Raw genomic sequence first — 12,713 nt, 5'->3', positions numbered from 1 at the left:
CTCTCCCTTTCAAAATGAATCAAGTATGAAATTGAGCCCTAATATCTCTGTAGTCATGTTTTGTTCTGAGGTTTTTTTTTGTTTGTTTGTTTTTTTTGCACATGCTTTTATATACAGTACATTTCCTCTTCGTAAGGTCAAGCAAAGAGCAGAAGCGTGAATGATGATGAGAGGAATGGAACCAGACTTGCTCAGCAGAGTCATCAGCGCTGATGAGTCACGGATCTTCGAGTGCGACCAAATGCCACTCTCACCATTCTTATAATGTTTCAATCTTGGATACACAAACAGTTCTCTGGAATGCTTCAAATGTTCGCACGAAGACCGTCCCCACTGTCCCCTAAAAATACATACACACAAGACTTGGACTGTGTAGGGGTACGATACAGATATTGCAGCCTCGAGTACTGTCCGATACAGAAATCAATTCGAACTAGAAAACAACTAGTTCACCAGTAAATGTCAAGCTGCAAATTTAATGGCAAATATGTGACTATGTTTGGTTCATGAAATTGAGAATCTAACCGTAATGTCAGTGTCTCACCAGCCATGAACCTCACCGCGCGCCGCTGTAACACACTTGAAAATCTAAAATCGTTTTAGTGGCCACGGAAAAAATTTGGCACAAAGCCCTTGATGTATAGCATCTCCATCCATCCTAGTTGCTTCTCCTCACTTGGGTCGCAGGTGTGATGGAGTGGCCTTCAGTGGAAAGCGGAGTACACTCTGGACTTGTCGCCAGCCAATCTCAGGACACAGAAAGACAAACATTCACACTCACAAAATTTAGACCAGTAATTTTTAAAATTCAGGGGCTACGACCGACCACTGCGATGCAGCCCCCCTCTGGTGGTACGTGAAAGACTCACTGAGTCAAATGTTCAAACTGTGCTAGTGGCTAAAACTTTAATCCCATGAAGCACATTGGTGACGTACAATTCAGTAGTACTTCACGTTTATGTAAAATACATTTGCATTTAATCTTTTAAAATGCTTTTATTATCAAGCAATATTTAGATGGGGTTTTCCCTGTATTTAACACAGTGGTAATGTTACAGGAATGCATGATGTTTCAGTGGCTAATTTTGACAATGTTTCTGATGAGCACTCAGGACCTACTATGAGCTATATATTATTGTTGGTCATTATGATGGTACTTGTAAACCAAGTATTTTTTTTAGGTGATAGCTGGTTATCTATCTTTCTATCCATGCGCGCGCCCACGTGTACTGTACTGTAGTACAGTAGGTGTCAATTGTCTGGTCCCCTCCAAAGGTTTCAGCCATTTTTTTCGGGGTGTTTGTTGTTTTCGTCAAAGCGACAGGCTGTTCTCGAGTCAACGTGAAGCGGCGCCTTCCGGTGAGCATACGGTTGGTGTCAAGGCCGAAGAAACGATCCCAGATCAGTGTCTCGTTAGTGTCACGCCCCCCCCCCCTCCTTCCTCATTCCCGCTCATCTCGCTGCTAGGTGAGCGCTGGCCTCGCGATAGCCGCCTATTGGAATCAAAGCCCCGTTCGAGAAGTGGATGCTGACAGGCGCGCCGCGCGGTGTAGTCGCTCGGTCATCATGCAAAGGTTATTACGCTGGATCCGCTCCATCGAGCCTCCGAGGAAGCCCCTCCTCTACGACTGCAACATAGGAGACGTTTAGCGAAAACCAACGAAAGTCACCGGCCGGGTTTCGGGGAAGACGAGAGCAGGTGTGACTCGATGGAAGGCAGCTCGGCGTTTCCTCGACCGACCGTGTGCGGGCAGGCTCCTCTTGTCGGCAAAGTGGCTTGATGAGTGTCCAAAGTAACAGTGGAAGTGGTGGTGGAAGTTTGGAGGCGACGCCATCTTGGTCGCAGCTCTCCTCCTCCCCAACGATTTCTCAACAACATATAACGGCGACCGCAAAGCTCAAGGAAGGTACATGGAGCTCGACAAGTGTTCGGACGGCTGTCTTTCTGCGCCGAATTTGCATTTTCGGGAGAGGGGCGATGTGGCTTTTTTCGAGCAATGTCGCGTTAACGTTTGTCGGAGTGAAAATGGATGTCAAGTTCACTGATGGTGCGTGTATTGGAAGCCAAACGTCAGCTGTCACTTGTGTTGACGGCTAGTCGAACGTAGCTTCGAGCTATCACGTACTGTGCACAAAGGCAGCGCTATCTTAAATGTGGCCTCTGGTGTTGGACTGTAGAAGGTCTCATGACTAAATTTGTCGTCATTCGTTGCATAGTTGTCGACGTTTGGTACTGTTAGGTGGCCAGCTGTAGTTTAATTACAACTACTTAGTTGGCGTGTGCGCTGCGACGCTCTTGATGCTGGGCATTTAACTGATCCTTAAAATGAACTGTAATTTTCGACATGCCCCTCAGAGGCCATTCACCGTTTAGTTTTAATGTGGCGAAATAACTCGTGAAATATTAATTGGTTGTAATGTAGGAGTGCTACTGTAGTGTTTACATTTTAAAGATAACGCTATTAAAAAGAAAATAACCGTGAGGTTCGGAATTGAATTTGTAAAAGTCATTTAAATTATATATACAGTAAACCCATACATATATGTATGTCATGTATGTCCGGCAAATGTAGCACAAGTCACACACACACACACGGTCCTTTGTCCTCAAATAACCTCGCACAGGCCTTGTTGTGTGCCGTGGTACGATGCTTGAGGGTTTCATAATAGCCATTATTCCTTTTCGGGCATGCCCTGGTGCCAAAAGCTATGTAGTGATGACAGCCAGATAATATCCAATAAGGAAGCTTGCACCCTGCAGCATCAATACGCAGTCGGGTGCAGAAAACCTGAGCTTCTCTCCCTGGAGAGAGAATGTCACAAATCAAGACTCGGGCAGGCTGCTTATTTACTGTAGTGCCTGTGCAGGTTTTGAGATAGGTTTACTAACATAGTCATAGTGAGGATATTTTCATCTAAAGCAGTTGTTTTTGTTTTTTTTGTAATGCAAGACTATTTCGGGGAATGCATGTTACCTGATTTTAAAAGTGATTCTTGCCCAATCTGAGCTGTTTTTAGTTATTACCATATGTCATTCTAGTGAGGCATAGCGCAGTGACATAATGAGATGCAGCAGTTGAATAAGATTTTTTGGGGGTTAAAATTAGCCTCCTCTGCTTGTTGTTTCATTGAGTCTGCTGTCTGCTGTTAGAATCAGCAGTGCCGCCTCCCAATGTCATTGGTCATCGTTGCATGACAGTGCATCTTTTAATGAGCCACCTGCAGTACTGCCTTTATTTCACCCTCCGTTCGCCTACATGATATACGGTCACTTCATTCCTTCCCAGTCACTTTGTCTGCTTTCACTCCTTCTATTTGTCACACAGTGTCCTTTTGTTTTCATGCATGTAACCTTGCACCAGGCCCCATGGAGGAGCTGCATAGCTTGGACCCCCGGAGACAGGAGCTTCTCGAGGCCAGGTTCACGGGAGCTGTCAGTGGCAACACAGGAGGCAGCACTGGGAGCATGAGTGGAGGTGCCAAGGTAACAGCACACCGCAGAAAGTCTTGTTTTTCTCCATCACACACAGTGGACACAAAGCTAGTCAACGCAGGGACCGTGGCGGCCAAGCTAGCCCGGCAGCCCTTTTTGTGCAACCTGTTTGCATTTGAACCTAAAGACTGATAAAGAAATGCATTCGTTGTCAAATAGTGTGATTCGGTGAGTATTCAGTCAGGCACTTGCTCAAACTGAGGCTACACCAAAGTTATCTTACAAGTGGAAATGTTTGTTTTGTGGATTTCAGTTCTGTGCTACAGTCCATGTGCTGGAAAATGGCCAAGTGACACACCAAATAACGGAAGAGCTCATTTGCTCCCGGACATCTTGAGAATGATCTTTGTTTTGCTGATGTTTACCCACCACACAGTCATATGTCCACTTATTTTTCTGAATGGTCCTTTGTGCTTGTTTGCAGGGTCTCGCCAACGAGTCGTCCAACCACAGCTACGGAAGTCTCGGCTCATCCAGCGACAAGGAGTCTGAGGTAGCTCACATGCATCGTCCATTTTATTGTCACCGTCAAATTTCGCATGTCGTAAGGCCACTCGAAAAGTGCAGACCTCAAACAGAAACATTTGTCACTTTTGAAACCACTCGAGACGCAGGTCGTCAGTCTGCGACCTTCCCGACATACGAGGATTCGAGGTTACGAGAGGCGCTGCGGCGCAAGAAGGCGCACTCAGTTTGTTTACGTTAAGTGAGGACCCCTTCTACCAATTTAATTTTTCCAGTTTCGTTTTCTTGGATCTGCATGATCTGCACCTTCATTTTAGGATGCTAGATTAGCACAAGTCACGGCAACCTTGTTTGACGGCTTATGCGTTTTTGAATTGCATCCATGTTTGCAGGCTGAATTCAAATTCAGAAGACATTTCAAATAATTACAGATTGAGATTGGTCACACCGTGTGTGGATATCTGAAGGCAAATTTTTTGTAAAGTCACCAATGTGTCATTTGTGACCAGAATTAATAAGGCCTTCCTTGGACGATGGTCACACATAAACAAATGGACCCACAAAGTAAAGTAAAAAAAAGAAAGAAACTGTCATAGCCGGAGATAATTAGCCACATAAGTACAAAAGAACAGTTGGTCCGATTTCTAGGGGACTGGATTGTCTTTCTTTCAGTTATTTTTATGCTCGACCCACTTGTTTCTCTATTTCTCCCACGACCTGCACATTTCCTTCTCTTCTCTGCATAGAATTCTGATATGAAAAGAGGGAGCTCCCCCGCTTACTCAGTATGTACTCTCTCTTCCTGTTGAAAGCCGCCACAGGAGCCTTGGTAGGTAAAACTCAGGGGGCTTAAGCATTTTCTCTCCTCCTCTCCGTGTCGACTTACAGACCCCAGAGAAGAAGCACTCGGAATCACCCAGAGGGAGGAAAAGGAAAGCTGACACCTATTCCGAGAGCAGTCAAGGTTTGGAAACCTGCACAAGACAAATCTTTTTAAAAAAAAATTTTCCAAGCCTTTGTATAATTTGTGATCATCTTGTCTTCCAATTCATCATGCAGGGAAATCTTCTACGCGCGGCCCCAAGATCAGCGACTACTTCGATGTGAGGCCCGCTTTAGCTTTCGGCACTCAAAAAGCTTCCGGTTTCCTTTCATGTCAATCACAATTCATTCGTGTTCTTGAACCCGCAAAGTTCCAGGGTGGAAATGGCTCGAGTCCGGTTCGAGGCCTGCCATCAGCTCGCCGCTCTCCGCAGAACTCGCACTCGGCGCCTGGCTCAATTGTAAGCGTCTAACATGACTACACGTTGCATAGAGCGGCCGAGGCTCTACGTCATTTACGCAGTTTTAACAACAACGATGCCGTCGTTGCAGGTCCGCCAGAACAGCTCCTCCCCCACCAGTTTGTGTTTTGGGGAACACAATCCCAGATCCAGTAAATTTGTCCAGGTATTGCAAAGCATCGTCATCTCACACACACGCGCGCGCGGTTCTTCCCGAAGCTTTCTATTATTTTTTGTGCTATGATGTCACTCAACCGAAATCCTTTTCTTCTGCAATTTGAGACGGAATTGACAGGACTGAAACTTGCTGCCCTCGAGAGCAACAAGAGCCTGGACCTGGAGAAGAAAGAGGGACGAATAGATGATCTTCTCAGGGTGGGTTGAATATCCATACACACTCGGAGTTACCAACAAGCACACGTTTGATGGACGCAAACATTTGTTTTTAACACAGTTCGTTATTAATAGTGCTTACTGGCTGGGCGAGACCCTTGACTGATTCTCGACTGTTCTACGTTGCGACAGTTAGATTTGAGAATTTTGACTTCCAGCATATAAAGTCCATAACGATGTCCTTGGATGAGTTTGGGAGCCAGATTTGATCACCTTGAAACACCTTTGGGGTGAAGTTGAACTCGATTGCGAATGACGCCCTTTCAACAGCAGTCAGCTTTGACCACCGATGCTCTTCTGGCGACCAGATAGTTGTTCGCTCAGAGACGCTGCAACCCTTTAGTCCGTAGAATGCGTTTTATTTCTGTCTTCTCCATCGTGCGGAGGAACTCTCGCCCATCCTTTGTTTGTTTTTTTTTTGTTCATCCCACACAGGCTAACTGTGACCTGCGGAGGCAGATTGATGAACAACAAAAGCTCCTGGAGAAATACAAGGAGAGGCTCAACAAGTGTATTACTATGAGCAAGAAACTCCTCATCGAGAAGGTCGGTTTCTGAGCGTGCGTGCGCAGCCACGTTCTCTTGCATGTCTTTGAGGTTGAACTATCTTGAAATGTGTGCGGAAGCTCCGTTGAGAAGCACGTTGGCGTTATTTGAGTTCGGCACACGAGCGGACTCTCGGCCTCAATGTATCAAAATACTGAAATAGCGGTCATATCTTGAATATTTTGTCTCAAGACTATAAAAATAATAATAAAGAAGGCAAGATCATTTGGGCCAATAGCAGACCCAGAAAACAATACTGGAAAAAATGCAAATTGAACAATCCTGTAATCAAACAAAAGAAGTATTCATTCGGTGTTCAGAGAAGTCATTTAAAATGAACAAAATCAGTATGTTGTTACTCACGTTTTGGTTAATTGGGTGACTTGTAATCCCTTCAGAGGAGGTAACGGTTAATAAGACATCCTTTTCAACGTCCTTCATGACATATTGTACTCCTACTCCCAGTGTATGCAATCTCATTTTCCCCCAAAACGTCATCTTCATCAAACACCCAAAGGTATCTAAACATAAAATAAGAGCATATCCATATGTGAGGTATTATCGAAGAGGAAAAAAAAGTGGTTCTAAGGAAGAGAAATTGCCATCACGCTCTTCATGTCTAATGGTGTTAGCACATGTCCCCGCTTCCATTTGGACAGAGCACCCAGGAGAAGCAGTCGTGCCGTGAGAAGAGCATGCAGGACCGCCTCCGTCTCGGCCATTTCACCACGGTGAGACACGGAGCGTCCTACACGGAGCAGTGGACCGACGGATATGCATTCCAGAACCTGATCAAGTGAGAGCCCGTCTAAACGTGCATCAGCGCTTTCCTTTACCTCGGGATGGTGCGTTTAGCGGCACAAAACAAACGCACGGCTGTGCGCAGGCAACAAGAAGGCATCAACCAGCAGAGAGAGGACATCGAGCGACAGCGAAAACTGCTCGCCAAGAGGAAGCCGCCCAACCCTGCGTCACCCTCCCTCTCTGTGGCCTCAACCTCGGAACCCAAGCAGAGGAAAACCAAGGTGGTCAACGGCAACGATTCCGACCCTTTCCTCAAGCCGTCGCTGCCCCAGCTGTGAGTGACACGAAAGGAGACCTTGCAGCAAAACATTGGCCCAAACTCTTTTACATGATCGCCGAATATTTTTTTTTAGATTGACCCTTGCTGAGTACCATGAGCAGGAAGAGATATTTAAGCTTCGCCTTGGACATCTGAAGAAGGTCGGTAGCAAAGCACATTTGGTGCATTTTTCTCCTTCTCTCCTGCGCACAAACGCTAAAGACGGTCCCGAATTCAGGACAGAAAGGCCGAAATGGTTAGAAGTGGTGCGTTCTTGTGCAGGAGGAGGCTGAGATACAAGCGGAGCTGGAGCGGTTGGAGCGCGTGAGGAACCTCCACATCAGAGAGCTGAAGAGGATCAACAACGAGGACAGCTCGGCGTAAGTCCAAACTCCGTCCGTTCATTTCCGAAAGGGCGTTGAAAGAGTTTTGCTTCACAATGGAGGCAAAGGCACAGCTTGTCTGACATGGCTCGCCTCCTACCTCACACAGCTTTAAAGACCATCCCACACTGAACGAAAGGTACCTATTGCTGCACTTGCTGGGCAGGGGCGGCTTCAGCGAAGTCTACAAGGTAAAAGTCTCCGAAGGCCGCACCCGCTGCGTCTTTCGCTCAGCACGTCGCGATACAAATGCGTGTTTGCCTTGTCACCCCGCAGGCTTTTGACTTGTTTGAGCAGCGCTACGCCGCTGTTAAAATCCACCAGCTCAACAAGAACTGGAGGGAGGAGAAAAAAGAGAACTACCACAAGTAAGCGCCGGTGACTTTTGAATCCGACGACGCACCCGCTCGCGCCGCAAACAAAACGGTGTTTGTCGTTTATGCCCTCCCAGGCACGCGTGCAGAGAGTACCGGATACACAAACAGCTGGACCATCCCAGAATAGTCAAACTCTATGACTATTTCTCCCTGGATACTGACACGTGAGTCACCTTTGACCGGGAGCTGGCTCCACCGCACCCTGCGGTTGTTCAAATATCGTAGGAATTTCGTGCCGCTTGGTGTTGACTCTTCACAACAAAATTCACTTTTAGATCTTGATGTTTGAAGCCCGGAATGAAGCAAAAGGTCACAAAGTTCAAGTGGGCCGGATACTTTCGCGAGCCGCTGCAAAGCGGGATCTAAATCCGCTCCGTTGACCGTTAGGATGAAATTGGATCTTTCCTTTTGTTGAACAATTGGGAATCCATTCGGCTCTCCGATTTTAAACAATGAGTCGAAGCGAAGTTTGGGTGCGAGTACAAGCTCCATTATTTTCTCTCAACCTTATCCGCGACAGTTCACTGATAGTTTTCTCATGCCCGCACTCTCTTTCCCCTCCAGGTTCTGTACAGTTCTGGAGTTCTGCGAAGGCAACGACCTGGACTTCTACCTGAAGCAAAACAAGCTGATGTCCGAGAAGGAGGCCCGCTCCATAGTCATGCAGATTGTCAGCGCGCTGCGCTACCTCAACGAGATTAAACCGCCCATCATTCACTACGACCTCAAGCCCGGTGAGTGGAATTAGTTGACTTCAAGAACACATTTTCACAAGTTTAAAACGGTTCCCAGATGCCTTAATAATAAAATTAAATACCCTGAGGATCAAGAAGTGGAGCGCACTTGAAACGTGTATTTGAAAGGTCCCCAAGAGCTCTGCTTGTTTTGATGGAGCTCGTGGTATTGAGCCACTGCTCACCGCATCAGACGGAAATAGGCGGCTCAAAAAAAGACCCGCTGGGTTGTGCACGTTCACACTTGATGGGTTTGCGAGCCCACCAGAGACCAAACTATTTGCATACGCATGCTTCAAAATCAAATTTTCCATCGAATGTTTCATGACTCAAATCCTGAAACGGGGTGGTTATGCAACTTTTGCCATCGCACGCGTTCCATCGGTAGACGTCCATTTTTCGATGACTTGTACCGACTGACTGACTCTGGATTGCCTAAATGTCCGACTACCGTTTGTCTTGCAAATTGTGCCAAACGCTGCAGGCAACATCTTATTAGTGGATGGAACTGCATGTGGCGAAATCAAAATCACAGACTTTGGCCTGTCAAAGATTATGGATGACGACAACTACGGCGTCGACGGCATGGACCTCACATCTCAGGGAGCGGGCACCTACTGGTAAAAATTGCAACCACGACTGCTAGCGTATCGGGTCGGTGCCGTCAGGGCTTTGCACTGTGCAACAATAACGTGTGCGAGTGTGCAGGTACCTCCCTCCGGAGTGTTTTGTGGTGGGTAAGGAGCCGCCAAAAATTTCAAACAAGGTGGATGTCTGGTCTGTGGGCGTGATCTTCTTCCAGTGCCTCTATGGGCGCAAGGTAAACGCCAAATGAACAGATCCATGTCTGCATATAAAACGCTGACAATTTAATCGATAAGATCAATTTTTTAAAAAATGTGTGGGTGTGCGTCGTGATTTGTTTTTGTTTTCCCAGCCGTTTGGTCACAACCAGTCTCAGCAGGACATCCTCCAGGAAAACACCATCCTCAAAGCCACTGAGGTCCAGTTCCCCGCTAAACCGCAGGCCAGCACAGAGGCCAAGGTGCGAGACCCTCACCGCCCGCCGCACTCGATGCCTTCATTAAAAGTCCAAAATACATTTTGAGTGCAGTCTAACAATGCAGCAATCGTTCCGCTTGTAATGTACAAAACGCTGTGAAATGATTTGTTTCGTCATCAAAAGTCATCCTCGAATATAAAAGCGGCACTCATCCCGCCTCTGCTCGGCAGGCGTTCATCCGCCGCTGTCTGGCCTACCGCAAGGAGGACAGGTTCGACGTGCACCAGCTGTGCTCCGATTCCTACCTTCTCCCTCACATGAGACGCTCAAACTCGTCCGGCTCGCTGCAGCCCGCCGCCTCGTCGCTCGCCACCTACTGACGGGCTCTCGTTTAAGATTGACGGCACCACCTGGCCACTTCATCGATGGCACCGGATCATCGCTTGTGGAGATTTTCTTTTAAAACCAGAGAACTTCCAGAATGGATGGATGAGCAAAAGAGCCGAATTCAAGGGAAATCCTCGCAAAAACATGAATGGATGGATGAGCAAAAGAGCCGAATTCAAGGGAAATCCTCGCAAAAAGATGACACAGTCGGCTGTTGTGCTCTGGCTTTAATGGTGAAAGGGGGAAAACAACTGGAGTGGAGCCACGTGCGGCGAGGAAGAGAAACAAGATCCCCATCCCCCGCGGACTATATTCAATAACCCTTTTTGACTTTTGAACAGCTTGCAGACGCCCTGTTGCGTTTACGCCGCTCAAGATGGCCGAGGGAAGCTTCGTCAGAAAGACTTCAGCCTCCCAGGACAATGACTCGGAGAAGTTTGCCCATCCGTTGACACAAAGGATGATGCGTCTCATTGTTGGGCAGGGGGCAGGACGGTGATGATTAATGAAATCCAGATAACAACAACAACAAAAAAAAAATCTGGTGTTGATTTGCACTTCCCACTTCCCATCCAGATTGTGTTCTTCTGGTGCCGCAGGTTTGTTGAAGTACAACAGTCCGCACATTAGAACAGAAATGTCAGAATCCATTGTTGCTGTCCAGGGAAAATCATGCACCGGCCTGCGGTTACCTGGACACAACCGAGGGCCGGAGCTGCTGCTCACTGGGTTCCTTTCCCACTCGCAAGTACATGACGAGGCTTTCCCTTGCTCCCCCTCGTCTCCCGTTGTTTTCCTTCAGGAAGCTCAACTCTTTGCTGCTACAAGTATTGCTCTTAGTTTCTAATGTGTGAATGGATCCGGCCTCAATTGATGACAAACTTGAAATCGTTTTCCCCTTTTGATTGTTGTTCAGCTTCCAAGTCGGACATGTTGCGAGCAGGAGAGGAAATGGGGTGATTGATTCCCATGAATGCAACTGGCTATACGTTGGCGTAGCTCCATCAGGGGTTACAGATTTTCTTGTGGTCGACGCTCACGTGAAGATAGTCAAGTAGACGTCGATTAATTAACCCTTTCATGTAGCCTGAGAACATGATAAGCTGTCCACTGTAGTAACAGCTGTCCTTGCAAAGGTTAATGACGTCATTACGAATTTTCAGTTGTCAACTCGCTGCGTGCACAGCTGTTTGCTTTCAGGCTCCGAATAATACAAGCTGACTCCCCGTCGCCCGGTGCCGTCATCCCATCTCAAATAGCACAACTGCAGGGTTGCCACTCGCTGCAGCACGGCATAAAAAGGATGGAATGCAATTATGACATGCACAGAAAACTCAATTTTGTGTCATGTGGATTGTGGCTTGCAATCTGTGAGGCAGTGAAAGGGCATGAGTGCAATTTGTGAATGAATGAGTAAGTCGTGGTGTGCCATGTTTCCAAGTGGGTGTGGCAAATGCTAGCTCAATGTTTTGTTTTGTTTTTGGAGGGTGGGGGCTTGCTATATTTAGGTCGACGCTGTTTCATAGCAAAAGGTTGACTAACGGCTCGTTCTCATCTCATTGACAGCAAATAGCTCAATTTTTGTTACACTTGAGGATACGCTTGCCTATTTTGTATTTCCATACACTTGAGGCACCACTAATAGTTACTGGGCAGACCGAGTGTCTGTTGCTTTTGGCGTGGTGTCCCTGTTCAAGCCTATATGGACTTGTCAATGAGTCTTTTCAACCCATATTGTGCTAACTTTAATGTGTCATTTTAAGTTGAAACATCACTACTCGAAGCCACCAAGGCCCGAAAAAGATTTTTTTAATGTATGTTTGACGGAAGCATTCCTTTGAGTGAAAGCAATTCAATCAATGTCCTTGTCCCCCCCTTTGTAACGTATGCCCATTTAGGAGGTGGGAGGAAGAAATCATGCATCCCTCTTGTTCAGTTGGAAGCATGACGTGCATACCTTGTTTAATGACATTTATCGTGTGGAAACAGACGTCATGCGCAGCCATTAGTAAGCAACATGTCGGACCATATTTGCAGGAAGGGGTCAACGCTTGGCCATGCCATTCAAATGCAATAAAGATTGCCTTCAATGTCTACATTGATGCTCTCTTTGCTTACGTGAGCGCATACTACCTCGTTCAAATTTACGAAGTCAGGCTGGCCAATCATACAACACACCAATAAAGATGATGATGCTTCTTAAGATTAATCTTGAACTCTCACCCGTATGTGCATTTGCAGGTTTCAACTTGGGAGTTAAAATATTATTCCCCATTGTATGGTTGATTTCTGACGAGTTTCTACGAGTAAGACCAAAACCTCACTACTGAGGCAAAACTTCACTAATTGACACATGGGGTCTACTAGCGAAGTACATTTGACAAAGCTGGACAGCAAGGATATCAAATAAATGCTTGAACGGCTATATGTAATGCTATTTGAGCTTTTTTTTTTTTAATATTCAGCTTAGCATCGTAATAGTAGGCCAAACGCGGCACTCGTGGTGCGAAAGAAAACTTAACTCGTAAGACCGTAGTTCTTCCAGCCGACTGAATTACCTTTTTGTGAGTACAAAGAGCCCGCGAG

At 46.6% G+C, this 12,713-nt stretch overlaps 1 protein-coding gene across 3 annotated transcripts; it reads left to right on the top strand.

Annotated features, from left to right (window-relative positions):
• Positions 1–1,459: 1,459 nt before the first annotated feature.
• LOC147194981 (serine/threonine-protein kinase tousled-like 1-B) lies at positions 1,460–12,223 on the top strand. Of its 3 annotated transcripts, none has more exons than XM_086128769.1 (22): positions 1,460–1,907; positions 3,363–3,484; positions 3,918–3,986; positions 4,705–4,743; positions 4,847–4,922; positions 5,018–5,061; positions 5,152–5,241; positions 5,333–5,407; positions 5,524–5,616; positions 6,070–6,180; positions 6,840–6,976; positions 7,067–7,258; positions 7,338–7,404; positions 7,526–7,623; positions 7,736–7,817; positions 7,903–7,994; positions 8,078–8,167; positions 8,568–8,737; positions 9,222–9,357; positions 9,446–9,557; positions 9,675–9,782; positions 9,971–12,223. In XM_086128769.1, the coding sequence occupies exons 1-22, from the start codon at positions 1,781–1,783 to the stop codon at positions 10,118–10,120; spliced, it is 2,280 nt and encodes a 759-aa protein (XP_085984895.1). In that variant the 5' UTR covers positions 1,460–1,780; the 3' UTR covers positions 10,121–12,223. The 3 variants fall into 3 exon arrangements, with proteins under 3 accessions (XP_085984895.1, XP_085984896.1, XP_085984897.1); XM_086128771.1 differs by having other exon boundaries at positions 1,906–2,048; XM_086128770.1 differs by lacking the exon at positions 4,705–4,743.
• Positions 12,224–12,713: the final 490 nt, after the last annotated feature.

This window comes from Hippocampus guttulatus, chromosome 14, assembly GCF_054856545.1.
Source record: "Hippocampus guttulatus isolate MCC_2025c chromosome 14, RoL_Hgut_1.0, whole genome shotgun sequence".
Lineage (NCBI taxonomy): Eukaryota > Metazoa > Chordata > Actinopteri > Syngnathiformes > Syngnathidae > Hippocampus > Hippocampus guttulatus.
This window is presented reverse-complemented; position numbering and strand designations above follow the sequence as displayed.

What these genes read in the sequence shown, in the direction of transcription:
- LOC147194981 (XM_086128769.1), top strand. Translation starts at nt 1,781, where the DNA reads ATGAGTGTCCAAAGTAACAGTGGAAGTGGTGGTGGAAGTTTGGAGGCG. An exon ending in CCAGCGACAAGGAGTCTGAG is followed by an intron (nt 3,987 to 4,704) that starts GTAGCTCACATG and finishes TTCTCTGCATAG; the next exon opens with AATTCTGATATGAAAAGAGG. An exon ending in AAGCCGTCGCTGCCCCAGCT is followed by an intron (nt 7,259 to 7,337) that starts GTGAGTGACACG and finishes ATTTTTTTTTAG; the next exon opens with ATTGACCCTTGCTGAGTACC.